General features: G+C 37.6%; 1 protein-coding gene across 1 annotated transcript in view; it reads right to left on the reverse strand.

Moving 5' to 3' along the window:
• Crybg3 (crystallin beta-gamma domain containing 3) overlaps nt 1–15,794 on the reverse strand; it is a 110,117-nt gene that overhangs the window by 73,222 nt on the left and 21,101 nt on the right. Inside the window, exons 2-3 of the mRNA XM_027943246.2 lie at nt 12,614–12,680; nt 674–1,101 (exon numbers count right to left, since the gene is read on the reverse strand). Of these exons, the coding sequence (XP_027799047.2) occupies nt 674–1,101; nt 12,614–12,680 (495 nt within the window). The remainder of the gene's footprint in view (nt 1–673; nt 1,102–12,613; nt 12,681–15,794) is intronic.

Genomic DNA, 15,794 nt, shown 5'->3' on the forward strand with positions numbered 1-15,794 from the left:
CAATGAAACAGATCCCTGATAGTTATGAATTAACACTCTTGCATTACCCATGATGCCTAATGTACTCAACACCATTAAAAACATTTTTTGGCTCATTTGAGTAAAAAGAGAAACAAGTTGCTTCCTATTCATAATCAAACAAAGGAAAAACGGGTGGTAAAATGCTGCCCAAATTCACGTAAGACTGGCTTCTAAGAGCTTGGTAAAAGGTTCATAAAGCTAGTTTCATGAATAGAGTCAATTAATTTTCTTAAATGATTTACCTAGATTTCACACACACACAAAAAGAATACTGAAAGAATGAAAATACAAATGTTAGGTCCATTATGGTTCCTAAAGTAGACATACTGAACCCTTGCCTGTTCAGTATGTCTAATGCAGGAGGAATTCAGACAATCAAAAACACTCCCATTCAAAGAAGGCTTAAATTAAAAAAAAATAAAAAAATCTTCTACTGTGACAATTAATTACCTAAAAGGCACTAGTAGTCTTGCCCCCAAAATAGCTGAAAAGGTGTTAGATTTCCAGGATGGTCCAAAAGAATCTTACTGTCTTTTACATAGCAGTAAAGATATTACCAAATACTTTTTCTTCCAATTAATGAGAATTAGAACTTACGTTTAAAAGCTAGGTCCAAAAGCTTGACTTTTTGACTTAATTAAATTCTACTTACTTTGGCAAATCGGTGGTTTCCTGTTCACTGTCCTGAGTTGTATCCAAAGAAAAGGTATCTGAGAGTTCAGCTGAGATGGACTCTTGTTCTTCTGTTGGAACTGCCTGGGGTCCCAGTGTATCACTGAAAATCTCCCTCTCACTTTGGATCCCTTCATGACTGTCACCATGAGTTTGAGAGTCTCTTTCAGTTTTATCATGGCCATCTTTGAAAGAAGACTGCTTAGCTTCACCAAGAGATGATTTTCCTGAGATATTGAACAAGTTACCAAGAAACTGAAAAAAGCTCTCTTTTGGTTGTTTATCAGTTTCCCCTGTTTTGGCATCTGAAGTGGAACCGGCAAGATCATTTGCCTTTTTGGGATCTTCCTGTGTTGGAAGAGTGATCAGCTTCTCAGCATGGTTTATTTTCTCCTCACTTTGATGAATCTGAAAAAAAAAAAAAAAACATACAGAATAAATAAGAAGCATTATGATTTAAAAAACAACACAGATTAACTGATAAGAAATTTTAGGACAGACTGTGCCAGACACCAGGGAAACTTTGTGAATCAGAACGATGGCTTCTCAGACTTCAGGCAGATTACAATCCACTTAAGCATAGTAAGTGCCAATCGAACAAAGCCATAAAGTAGATATGGAAAAGAGAGAAGTACAGCATATGTGGGGACCCAGAGTAGCGTAACCAGTCCACATTTGATGGAGGCAAGGGCAGACGAGGTAACTGTAGGAAGTGTCCCATCTGAAGGGGATCTAAAAAGTGACTAGGTGATGCTAGTGAATTTGAGTGAGTGAGTGGTGTGTGAAAGTTCAGTGAGGCATCAGCTTCTAAGAGGTTCACTGTGCGTGGGGCCATGGTGCAAAAGTGAGAGGTAAGTAGAGAGACAAGTAAAGGGACAGTTCGTGGCAAAGCTTGTGTGTATTTAAATTTGTCATAGCACGTGGTATGTTAGACAAATAACACCTGAGCAAACCTTATCATCTCAGCATTACATTAGTCCATGAAGCTGTCACAATTATGTAAAACTGTTCTTCAAGAATAACAGGAGAGACAGTAAGATGGTGCAATAATTCAGAGAAAAGGCCCACTGTGACCCCTTCACAGTAAAACATAAAGTCCTGATAATGTGTTAATGCAAAACAGGTAGCCCAGGGCATTCTTTGCAGACATTAAACACTTCCAGAGGTTTATTCTGCTTATAATTAAGTTACTGGTAAAGCAAACACACATTAATATGTGTTCTGCACACGGGAAAGTCAAGCTGTTCCAGCAAAGACCACGCTGGCATTCCACCTCACACTCTTCCCAGATTCCAAAAAGCTTTAGGCCATTGTGCCAACTCACCCTGCCTTCCAAACATGCTTGCTCACATACTTGTAAATGGAATGCACATCCGACAGTATCTGTCACCTGTCAGGCTCACGAGTCCTTACAAAAGGAAAGCTCAAGTGTGAGTCAGAAAAAAGATCAGAACACCAAGGTAAAACCACCTTAGGGCACTGTAAGGTTCACATGACAAAGTTTTGCAAGAAGCTGATCTTCAAGAAAGCAAGAACACCATAATTATAATGTCATTTGTTCATTCACCTCGTTCCACATTTGAATCCAAGTTTCCAACCGCTGAAAGAAGCATTCCACTCACCACAAATCACATTTAGCCTACGAAAGGTTGAGAAAGTGTTCAGAACCTATTAACCCAGCGAACTGATTTCAAGTAAACCATATTTTAAGTCTGTGCCCACCTTAGGTGTCAGAGGGTAGTTCTAAGTCAACATGGAGCATTTTTCTGTCAGGACCTTAATGTACTTGTAAGGTTCTACATTGAAAAAAAATATCACCAGCCTTGCAGTCTACAAGTCTCAACTTCTACAGTTTCAACTGCAATTTGACCCTATTTGTCTCCTCTTAACCCATTCAACCTTCTGCTCTTGTGAGAGCCCACACTGTAAACAGGCAGCCTCTTCCCCTCAGCTGACAGAAAGGCCCAGAGTGTGGCAGAAGACAGGCTCACCACATTTTAAAAGTGCTCACACAGGAAAGACACTATTTCTTTTGTCCTTTGACTATTCTATTTAATTTGCTTAATTTCCAGCCACAATAGTTCTCCCTAAGTCAAAATGAACTAATGTGGAACATCAATCAAACCGATTAATTCTTTCCTATAACTAATAGCCTGCACAGCCACCTGAAGAAAGTAAACTATGAACTGTTCACTAAAATATCATCAATATTCTTAAAATTATTTAGATTCAAAGGTGAAGTCCTGCAAAACTAGAGCAATGTTCTTAAAAAGTAAGAGAATGTGGAAATTAGCTTTAGACATTATTTAAAAACAAATTATTTCTGTCAAAAATAGTTTTTGGCTCACTTAATTATTATTTTCACTTGACTATTCCTTTCAAAGCATAATATTCTATTTTCTAAAGGAGGAAGACACATTTTGCTAATGAACACCTTCACATTTAACCTTCTCAGAGTTATGTACAAATTTTTAAAAATCATTTGTTTCTTCTTAGCCTCAATTTTCAGCTTTACTCTTCTAGAATGTCGATAATGTAAGTTTGCCAAAGAGCATTTTTTCATTTTCTAAAATGTCTGAACTGCTTCATTTTCCCTTCACAATCTTAGGAGAAATTTCTAATTAAAATAACCTCAACAAAGTTATTAAATTTAGGGGAAAAAAAGAGAACTGTGCTATTCAATGTAAAAACCTACAATAAAATCTGTATTTGTATAACTAAAATCTTAAGTTTGATCTAAAGCAGCTGTTCTTTGCCCTAAGCCTAGACAGCAATGCAGTTCAGCCTGCCACAGGCCCTTATTAGGTGGGGCCTATGTCCCTCTGCCAACAGGACTGTGTCTGCCATTGTTCTAAAAAGTCAGTAGAATGAAAAGCACTCAGGATTTAAGAAACCACAAACAAAATATAAATTCCAGTTTCTTGTAATGATGTTAATATTCTGCATATAATACATGAATGCTAACATGAAGGCATCTGTATCTTTGGGAAATTTTCCCTTCATATGCAGTATGTAATCTTGAAGCAAATTCATCTCTCCGCTCTTTTTGCTACATGCCTTATACAAGGAAATATAGAAAAGCATTAGAAGCACTGATTAATATGTCTTAGCTGTGGCCTTCGGGGAGCTTACAGTCTAACAAGAAATTTAGTCATCACTGCATCACTTTATGGAGTTCAGAAGAAAGACGTAACGAAGGACATAATTAATTTGACTAGAGATAGGGAGAAATCGCATAAAGAAGGTAACATCTGAGCTTACTCCTGAAGGACAAAAAAACATTTTAGACACACAGTATACATACACAGATATCTGAAGGATGTTCATTATGGCAGCAGTGTGGCCAAAGAAGACAGAGGAGAGAGAATGAGGTTTGACAGGGTGACCAGTGAGGGATAACAGAAAGGGAGAGTGAGGGATAACAGAAAGTCTGGTAGGCAGTCAGAAATACAGCTTAGGAATGCAACTTGGCAACACACTGTGTACAGGGGAGTGGAGACCAATGAAAGGGCTGTAGAGGGAAAGAAAAGAGTAAAAGGCAGATGCAGACACACACACACACACACACACACACACACACAAAGAAATGAAAAATGCAAAAATAAGGCCAGGTTACTCCCTCCAAAAGAGTGGTGTCCAAAGTAAAGGGGAAAAGAATACTTTCAAATGCACTAGGGAGGAAAGAATGTTTTCACTACTGTCAGATTGAAAAAAAAAAAAAAAAGAGGGGCTATCTTCCTCACTGATCTTCAGAAACATTAGGTACGCTCTCTTGCCTAGAAATTTTGCCCTTACTCTCTCTGCTTAGAATGTTCTTGCCCCAGATAATTACATGATTTGCACCTCCTTATCTCCTTCAGACCTCATTTAAAGGTCCTACTTAGCAAACCCCTGCATTCCAAAACTGCCCATCTCCTTTCTGTTTTATTTTCCTCCTTGTACTTGCCAAGAGTACACATGTACACCTTTGAACATCTGTGTTTGTTTGGTTTCCACCCCCACTAGAAAATAAAATCCACTAAGGTAGACATCTTTTGTCTATGTTATTCGCTGCAGTATCTCCAGCACATTGAAACGTGCCTGACAATAAGAGATGCTCAAATACTTTTTGGGATAAAGGAATGAGAACCATGGACAATCCCTATGAATGGAGGAAAAACAGTCATAATGCCTCAGAAATCCATGAGCCCAGTCCTAAACTCAAGGATCTACGAAGTGAGCAGGTTACAAAGAGATCAGAAAGCTCACTAATTAGAAGGGAGCCTTTGGAGAGATTTATAACCAGAAAGAAAAATGACAACATTTAAAGTTCCAAGAATGAAGAAGTGGCTTTTTGTTCCTGTTTTAAAGGAAGGGATACACAGGTTGGAAGGGAAGGGATGATAGATGCCAGAAGAACAGAGAACATGATAGCCAAAGAGACCAACATAGTCTCTAATATCACTAATATGGGAGAGGTTTAGCCTTGGGGAGAAGGAGGGACATTTCCTTTTTCTCCTAAAGTAACAAGCACATGGCTAAACCCTGGGCAATTCTATAAGAGTGGAGACAATGGGGAAGATCCAACAAGTGGCTGTGATCTCATGAAAGTGGAAGGGGAAATAAAGCAGACCTCAGAGGCAGAGCTGGCATCTGGACTCACGAAATCAAGACTTGTGAGAATGTTTCTCACAAACTTGGAAGAATATTTCTGAGGAATGCAACCCCAAGTCAGCAATACACTAAAACAGGGTGAGCCAAGGAGCAGTTAGGGGTAGTACAAACTTTAAAGGGTTTATTCATTCAATAAACAATGAGTAAGACACTGTTATAAGTGTTTCGATACAACAGTGAAAAAATATACCCAAGTCCCTGCTTCCATGGAGCCTACACTCTGGTAATGTAATAAACTTTCTACAGGTCTTATTGGAATTATTTTGTCACCTCCTTGAGCAGTCTATAGCAGGTCACAGATGTGCACCACCATGGTGACTGGTAGAGTGAGCATGGTCAAGGTATAGGGAGAGTCGACAAGTCTGAGTGAAAGAGAAGGGCTCTTCCTCGACTGCCTCTACCACCTGACTTGGGAATTGTGCACAACAAGGACAACCCTTCGGTTCACCCTGGCCAGTTCCTTGGCACCCTTAATTCTAGTGACTTTTGCTTCCACCTGACCTACTACTCCTCTGGCTAACCCAGTCACTGTCTTTACCATCTTGACCCACCTCTGACCCTCAACTTCAGGCAACCACCAGTGTCCAAACCTTCTCATCTTCCCAGCTCCTATCCCACTGTCCCAGGTATGCCCATCACACCATGTCCCCTGCCTCACCACAGCTTCTGCCCTCTGATTCTTATTCTCTTTCAGCTCTCACAAATATGTGTATCTTCTCTGTCCAGCTATCCAATACTGTCAATAACCTCAAAGCCTCTTTCCCTTGATCTTTGGTCATCTCCACCCAGCAAAAATCCAGTCTTTCTCCTCCACATCCATGAAGGAATCTTACTTTAAAACTCAGTGGGTGAACACACAGCTTTGCAGATGCAGGACACCTACAATTCATGATTTACAGCCTTAGCTAGAAACCAGTCTCAAACCTTCCCCCATTTCTACAGCAGTAATTTCAAAACTTTTCTATATCCCTTAAGTTCCCCACTTCTCTCTCCCTGGTTTAAAACTGTCTATTTCGTAGAGTCACTTCCTCATAGTCCTGAGTGTGCCTCTCCTCTACCTGCATTTTGGCAGCAGCCTCTGGGCTGCTTCCTTCACTAAGCTGTGCATGACAGAATAGAAGAACTCCACCCTGGTGTCTCCTCAGAAACCTCAGTTGCTCATTTGCTAGTCTAATATACAGAGATAGCCTTCTCTCTTCTCACTACCAACCTCCTCACAAAGGAGGTATTAACCCTCACCACCATTCCTTTACCTCCAAATCACTTCCTAAATCCCTATTGCCTGGTTTTTCTCCCGGTCATGCTGTGACCACAATCTCTGGGAGACACTGTCCTACTTACTAGTTCTATTTTTTTTCCCTGTGTTGGCATTATATTATGCATCGAAAGAATGTGAGACGGAATCTCTTCCTGAAAACTATTCTTTCTTTGGCTTCCCTGACATTCAGACTCCAAGGTGTCCCATCTTCCTATCTGAATATTCTCTCAATCTCCTCCAAGATGAACACATTGTAATCATCCCTTTTAAACCATATTCCTCCTGTTTCCAGCTTGTGCTCACTTTCTCATGAGATCTCATGGTTCCCACAGATGCAGTGGTCCAGATTACCCCCCAATTTGTATTCTCAGTTTGAACTCCTAAGCTATGGACCTGCACATCTCACCATCAAACAGACATTAATCTGCATCGGGATGCTTCACTGGAACCTCAAGGCCAATACATCCTAAACTAAACCTGACCACCCTGTATTTCCATTCTTCCATTTTCTAGAAATTATAAAATCCTCACTTCTTGTTACAGTCAGCCATCAGGACACTATAACCCCCTACCCTAGAATAGTGTTGGCAGTGTCCTAACCAGTTTCCTTGATATCATTCTTGTTGTCCTTCAATCTACTGTCCATTCAGAAGGCAAAGCACTCTTGTACAAGTCAAATACAATATGTTAAAGTTTTTCAGTGGTTGTGCATTGCTGTCAAACTCCCTACCATGGCCTTTGGGTTTTTGATGAATCTAGCCCCTGAAGCATTCTCCAATTTCATCTCTTGCTGCTCATGCTTGGAATGTTCAATGTCAGCATAAGCATTCTCACTCTTTTATTCTGCCTCCCTTCTTTCCTCCCTTCCTTCCTTTCATTGTCTCTTACTGTATTATCTTTTGGAATATTGCTATTCCAATGGCTGAGACCACTTATCCCTTCCTCTCTTTGGAAATTCCTACCACAACTCAAGGTTTTTTTTTGGTTTTGTTTTGTTTTCTGGTACCTAACCACTGAGATATATTCCCAGCCCTTTTTGTATTTTATTTAGAGACAGGGTCTCACTGAGTTGCTTAAGGGCTCGCTAAATTGTTGAGGCTGGCTTTAAATTGGCAATCCTTCTGCCTTAGCCTCGCAGGCCACTGGGATTACAGGTGTGAGCCACTGTGCCCTGCCATAACTCAAGGTTTTTAGTGTGAAGACCGTGTATATGTTCTTCCCATGGATATCCCTATCATCCTATGTCTTCTCTGCCACCACAGAGGGAAAGCAAACAACTTCTTATGTTGTTGTCATAAGTAGGACTATTACCTTAGTCATTAAAAGGTACTAAAATTTGGCATTTGTAAACTGAAACAAGCTGCTTTCTAGAGAATTCTAGTTAAGATTCCATTAAGACATCTGGCTGCCTCATATTACTTGGCAAATTTGCCAATTGTTGCCAGTTGTTGAAATTGTACCACTAATAGTTGAAATTCCCTCAATTTTGAAAAAAAAAAAATATTTCAGCATCAAATTATTATTACCACTACCTTGAGTTAAAGTCTAAGTGATACTAAAGTTTTAAATAAAAATCACCACTGACTGTCATAATCGGTTTAGTTGTGGTGAACTGTTTGATTTACTCCATAGTCACTACTGATACACATTTGCCTTAACAATATATGGATTTTACAGATAATATTAAGATGTAAAGATAAACTGTTTATACTTCTTTTATTAAAGTAATTTTGCTTGAAAGGTAACTTTACGTCTTTATCACAGAATAAATTATTCAATAGAAAATAAGAACAGACAAAGTAGATAGGCCATAAATTATTTTGCCCTACCTGATTTGGTTATGGCTTAATACAAAAACAACTAAGCTATATGCAACTTCTACATCATAACACACCGTTGCTAATAATTATTTCTGAGCTGTCATAAATAACTCTACCAATATTAATTAAAAACCTGGAATTTCACTTTTAAAAACTGCAATGGAATGGAATCAAGGTTTTATCAATGGTATTACTTTCACTGTTTTTCATCTCCACATAAGTTTTAACACAGGAATACATATCTCCAGATAAATGCCCTTAACCAGAGTTATCCCCAAGCAGTCATCATTATATGAATCAGAACCAAAAGAAAAGTTGGGGTGGGGGGTGGAAATTGCTGATCTAAATAAAAAACATCAGTTCTAATCTAAATAAAAAATCAGGGCTGGGGTTGTGGCTCAGCAGTAGAGTGCTCGTCTAGCACATGTGAGGCCCAGGGTTCAATTCTCAGCAACACATAAAAATAAATAAAATAAATAGTGTGTGACTACAACTAAAAAATATATTTTAAAAAAATCAGTTAGATAGTAGCAAGAGGTAAGGACAGGAAAGATGAGTTGTTCGTGCGCATTGATACAATGAGAAAGAAAACAAAATGAGAGAATCACTCCCAGGTGCCAAGTTTGGGAAATATAATAGTACCTTTTACTAGGACCAAATATACAAAAATAGAAGGAAGTTAGAACAAAATAAGTTAAAACAAATCTTTTACCTGGTGATATCTCAAAGGAAAGGCTCAAAGAATTGGCTTTCTCACTCTGAATGTCAGGAATACATGTTGAGATGGAGACAGAGATGTGGGCTTTGTCCTACATAACCTACGATGTAGTCAGAAATCAAATCAAGCTGGGCAGGAGTACAAAGCAAGAAGAGAAAGAAAGAAGAAGCTATGACATGAAGGGAAAGCCATTCCTTCCTATTGTGGTAAAAGGACTTATTCAGTAAAAACAAATGAGCCAGAAAGATCAATGTTTTTGATCCTCTGAGAGGTTTTTGGAGTCGCCTCTACTATTCCAGATTCCATACCTGGAACCTATGGAGACAAAGTTTCTCAAATTAAAAAAAAAAAAAAATCAATAAATTAGAAGATCCTTCCCAGTTTCCTTATGTAAGGTATTCACTTATACCAGAGTGAAGGATCATTCCAGGTCTATAACAGGCTGAAATGCTGCAAATCAAACCAAATAATTTAAAATACATTTGACATCCAAGAACTTTGACCAGCACCACCTTTGGTCACTTGGACAGTATAGCAATGCACACTGCAATCTCCATTTTAAGTACCTTGATGGCACTCTATAAAAGCAATCAAGAGATAAGGATTTTGATTTCTGGACAAAGTTCAATATATTCTTGTATGCCTTCGTTCCAAAATGTTTCTTTCTAATAGCTGATTTCTACACTGTTCACCCAGAATAAATCACCACCATTCTCAAACAAAGATATATTTCCAAGTTTTGGCCAGATGTTTTATCCCAAGAACTATTTTTCCTGAGTTATGGTTAAAGTTAGGGTTAGGGTAAAGGCACCATTTCACTGATATGGGACACAGGTACAGGCTGCTGGGAACTTAGCCTTGGAAGGAACAAAGGGATACCCATTCCTCTGAAATAGGCAGAAGGGGACAGGGCTTAAGAACATGCCTTCCCCCACTTAAATAAAAGTGATGTGAATGCATCAAGAGGCTAAGGCTACAAGATAATGGTAAAATGAGAACTAAATATCCGAAAGTTTCTCCAGGTAGATACAAAACGTGATTAATATAAAAGAAAAACATTCCAGTAGATGAACAGATTCAAGTATTAGATAACAATGTTATCAAAACAGCATAAGCTGTGCAGCATGTAAGTGGTATTTTAAAAATCATAGTGTCCTAAGATAATTATAAAATTATCTTGTATTATATTATAAAACTGCAATTAATTTTTGTAGCTCAAACTTGTCCCCTAGCCAACAATTTCTGACATCTTGAGTCAGCATCTTAAAGGCCAAACACTCATAATAAGATATATATAAGAATATATTCATCATATATAAATGTTATTTATGACTCAGACTTGGGAAAAAAAATGCACATTTTTTTTCCTTCTTATTACAGAAGGCATTATCAAATCCAGGCTAACAAGATGGAAGCACACAGTGAAAAATGCCAAACTACAGTGGAGTGCTGTTTCAGGAACTATTCATTAGAAAGAAAACAAAAGGCATGTTTTATGCCACTTGCTAAATGAAAAATCTTCAACTGAAAATGTTCCAAATGGCAAGAGACTAAATGTTATCGCAAACAGTTTTTAACCTGTTTTGCTCCCCCTAAGGCCTGAGGCTGAGTGCTGGCGTCTGTGTGGTTAGGCTGAAGAAATTTTACTGGTAGTTTTCAGAAGAATGAGAAAAACAAAAGGTTACACAGGCCAAAATGCTACCCCAGAGAATGCCATGTGCTCTTTTTATTATGAGCTAATCCAGGTTCCCATGTACAAGTAACCTTGAAGGCTTCAAGTCATCAGTAAAACAGCCTGTGACTGTGAGTGGTATTTACTTAGGGACCTAGATCCCAGAATGAAATGATCCTGGACACTCAAACTAAGATATTAAGAGCGTATCAAAAAGATTGTAGGGACTAAGATATTAACAAAAATAGGAAAAGGCTGTTAGCATAGACGTCCAGCCATTATTTTTGCCACCATAAATATTTACTAAATCCACAAAGCTGGAACTTCCTGGAGCAAATCTCTGAAGGTGGAAAACAGAAATACTGGGAATAAAAGAGTTTTAAGACTGAAGACTTTTTTTTTTTTTTAAAGGAAAATTGTAGCTGAAAGAACAGGACCACAGAAAGAGCCTGAATAGGGAAACAGGAAAAGACCAAGAGAAGAGGAGAGAGCAAAGAAAGCAGGAAGGTTTAGTGTAGGTCAAGAATTCAGAGGCCATGAGAAATTAAGATGAACAGGCAGGAGTTGGTATCCAAAGAAAATTCCAAGTTTGAGATCTCAGAAGCACAGCCTTTCTGTGAAACAACATGGGTGAAGTTTCCTATTTAAGTACTAGAAGTGAAAATCTTGCGTAGGGCAACTTCATGGCATATAACAACTATAAAGCTTGTCCAATGGTAAAGTGACAGAATGGCTAACTGTTGGCTGCAGAAGAGAAGTAGGGGAAAGATATTATAGAACCCAAGAACAGGATTTAGTAGCCAAACTCACAAAGGAGTGAAGAAATGGAAGCAGGGTGATCCAGGATTTTTTTCTCTTTCAATAAATATTTAATTTTCCACTGGCATGAAGAAGGCAGGAGGAATAAAGAATGCAAACTTGATCCTTGCCATATTCAATGTCCTTGGATTTTATATAGGTTTCAAAAATGTTAAAAAGTATCCATATTAGTACTTAAAAAATTCACATAACTGTTTAACCAAGCTAATTTGCCCTGAAATCCTTAGAAAGTGCAAACTGTCCCTCTGACTGACTGTTACAAATCATGTAAAAAGAAATCAACTGGGACCAAAACCCAAGATTGTAGAAGAGCATATCTGGCCAAAGAACACAAACATCCGGTTCCTAGAAAATCACTTATGAAAAGAAAGACTGAAACATTTATTAATTTTCAACCACTTACCAATAACTGGGTAGCTAGGTATAAGGCTTATATGTTTTTTGTGCTTGTCCTATATAAGCAAAGAAGACCAATTTATATGTAAGCCTACCAAACTCATGCATCACAGAGCGATGGCATGTGGGGACATGTAATTAATTTCTACTTCCCCCAAACTGATTAATAGTTGTCTACAGCATTTCAGAAATGCAACCTACATCTAAGAACTTTCTAGGGAAAACAGACCGTGGAGATCATGTAATATGATATACAGATTAGAAGAGTAAGGCACAAAAAAATTAAGTTTCTCTGTTGAAGGCCATGCAGCTGATTAGTGGCAAAACTGAGACCATCACTCTCTAAACTGCCTTCTCAGGGTTCTTCTTTCTGTCCCAAAGCTGCCCCATCTCATGATGCTAATGTTCAACAGAGCTGGATTGAATTTCCACATAAAGTAATAATATGAGTCTCTTTTTGAAAAGTACAATAAGATACAGAATCTAAAAGAAAAAAATGTGCAGTAATTTAAAATATGCGCTTGGGATTAACATTAACAATATATCATTGTGATTAAATTGATAACATTAATTTAAAACTATACCTTTACTGCGTCTGATGAAAGTACATTTTCCTTTTTCTGACTTGTGCTCATGGGCTCATTTTCAGCACTGAAAAATAAAAAAAAGTTTCTTTTGAAATTAAAAGAGAATAATTCGACTCATACATTTTCTATATTTAAGCCAAAAATTGAATGTTACTTTATCTGCAGTGCTCAAAGTATTCATACACAAAATATTTGAGGAATATGCTTATTTGAGGCCGGGCGCAGTGGTGCATACCTGCAACCCCAGCGGCTCAGGAAGCTGATAGAGAAGAATCTCAAATTGAAAGCCAGCCTCAGCAACGGCAAGGTGCTAAGCAACTCTGTGAGACCCTGTCTCTAAATCTCTAAATAAAATACAAAAGAGGGCTGGAGATGTGGCTCAGTGGTTGAGTGCCCCTGAATTCAATACCAATACCAAAAAAAAAAAAAAAAAAAAAAAAAAAAAAATATATATATATATATATATATATATATATATATATGTGTGTGTGTGTGTGTGTGTATGTATATATATGTATATATATATGTATATATATATATGTGTGTATGTATATATATGTATGTATATATGTATATATATGTATATATATGCTTATTTGAATATCAACACTTGAAAAAACATACAAATATGTCCATTCAGGTTTCAGTAACTTTTGTGAGTCCAGTATGCTTCCTATCTTCTGATTTTGGTAATCAAGATCACAGTAATGATGTACCGGAACAACATAGGTCTATTATAACAAGGGAAAGTGCTAGCACATGAAGATTTATTTATCTTCAGGTTCTCCACAGTTATATCCCTTTTTAATGTCTGTGCTGAGAGATATTTCTATTCAGCAAATCATTATACACATAGAGGTTCAGCTAGCAAACTCTGGGAATACTCAAAACTGGATGCAGGTTGATCTTGCCCCAAATGTATCCCAGATGGCAACTCTGGAATCCAATTTTCTGGATAGTCACTTCTAATTATTATTTGTCTTCACAGATGCCAAAAGGAATGACATAAGAAACTACTCTGCCTACAGGCACCTATACATTTGAGACCTAAATATTCTTATCTCTGTGTTTATACATTATCTTGTTTTCATACTTTCCTAATCCTAGACAAAACCAGTAGCTCCACTCTATTATCATGACTATCTACCATAAGCCAAAGTCTACACTTGGTTTTTAGCACATAAAAACATGTAGGTTTGGCACTTTGTAAAACTCAGTCTAGTTGGGGACACTGATGTAGAAATTTCAATAATACAATTTATAAAAATTAAAACTGCTGAAATCACAAAGTGCTGTGAAGCACAGAGGAAACAATCCATTCTGCCTGGCCCAAAAGTGCCCCAGAGGAAGTACAAAAACAGAGGATCTAGAGAATATGGCATTTTCAGGAACCCATGTTTGTTTTTAATATAAGACAAAAACATAGAACGTGTGTCAGGCAGAGGTCCTATAAGAGATAAGAAGGAGACCAAAGGTTAATGGATGCTTTACTATGAAAAACTGGCTCAACCCGTTGCAGAACATGATCTTTGTCCTACAGGCATGCAGTGGGGAAACTTCAGGGCTCTGAGGCAGGTACAAGAATAAGCAGGAAGGTGCCTGCCTGCCGACAAATCTTGGGGTCATGGTCACTGGCAACAGAGCAACAGCTCAGACCACATAAAGGTCAGTCCCAAAGCAAATGGAGTAGAAAGAGAAGATGCAATGTCTGATGCTTAGATTTTCTAGCCTAAAATCCAGTGATTGTGTACAGTATCCAAGGAACAAATGGTGGCAGTCAAAAGACAGAAATGTCAGAAAGGTCACAAATACCTGGAAAATATACTAGATTAAAAATTCATTAAGTCTCAGATTCTTTGCAGGAATACATAGACCTAGCTCTAATATCTTTTAAATGTAAATAGGAAACACAAGCCTGTACAAAAGACAAATATGTAAGTTGTATGTTAAATACACAGAAGATTCTACAGGGAAAATCAGGGCACAGATGTACAAATTAATAATGAACAATATAGAAATTTAACCTGTATACATATACATATGTATTAAAAATATGTATATGTATAATACATATACATTTGTATTAAAAATATGTATATGTATAATATACATGTTATACATGTCTCAGTGGTTGCTATTTTAAAAATTAACATCTATTTTCTGTTGCCACAAGGTTAATTACAATTCAGTTGTTATTTTTTTGTTGTTTTAATTTATTTATTCATTCTAATTTGTTATACATAATAGCAGAATGCATTTCAATTCATAGTACACATACACAGCACAAATTTTCATGTCTCTGGTTGTACACAAAGTGGAGTCACACCATTTGTGTCTTCATACAGGTACTTCGGGTGATGATGTCTGTCTCATTCCACCATCTTTCCTACCCTCCGGCTCCCTCCCTTCCCTTTGCCTTATCTAAAGTTCCTCCATTCCTCCCATGCCCCCGCCCCAAACCCCATTATGGATCAGCTTCCATATATCAGAGAAAATATTTTTCCTTTGGTTTTTTGGGTTTGGCTTACTTCACTTAGCATGATATTCTCCAATTCTATCCATTTACCTGCAAATGCCATGATTTCATTCTCTTTTATTCCTGAGTAACATTCCATTGTGTATATATACCACAGTTTCTTTTTCCATTCATCTACTGAAGGGTATCTAGGTTGGTTCCACAATTTAGCTATTGTGAATTGTGCTTCTATAAACATTGATGTGGCTGAGTCACTTATTATGCTGTTTTTAAGTCCTTTGAGTATAGACCAAGGAGTACAATAGCTGGGTCAAATGGTGACTCCATTCCTAGTTTTCCAAGGAATCTCCATACTGCTTTCCATAATGGCTGCACCAATTTGCAGTTCTACCAGCAATGTATGAGTGTTCTTTTTTCCCCACATCCCTGCCAACACTTATTGTTGTTTGTCTTCATAATAGCTGCCATTCTAACTGAAATGAGATGAAATCTTAGAGTAGTTTTGATTTGCATTTATCTAATTGCTAGAGATGTTGAATATTTTTTCATATATTTGTTGTTGATTGTATATCATCTTCTAAGAAGTGTCTGTTCAGTTCCTTGGCTCATTTATTGATTGAGATATTTGGGTGTTTTCTTTGGGGGGGGTGTTGTTTTTTGAGTTCTTCGTATATCCTAGAGATTAGTGCTCTGATATGTGTG

The sequence above is a fragment of the Marmota flaviventris genome, chromosome 8, assembly GCF_047511675.1.
Source record: "Marmota flaviventris isolate mMarFla1 chromosome 8, mMarFla1.hap1, whole genome shotgun sequence".
Taxonomy (NCBI): domain Eukaryota; kingdom Metazoa; phylum Chordata; class Mammalia; order Rodentia; family Sciuridae; genus Marmota; species Marmota flaviventris.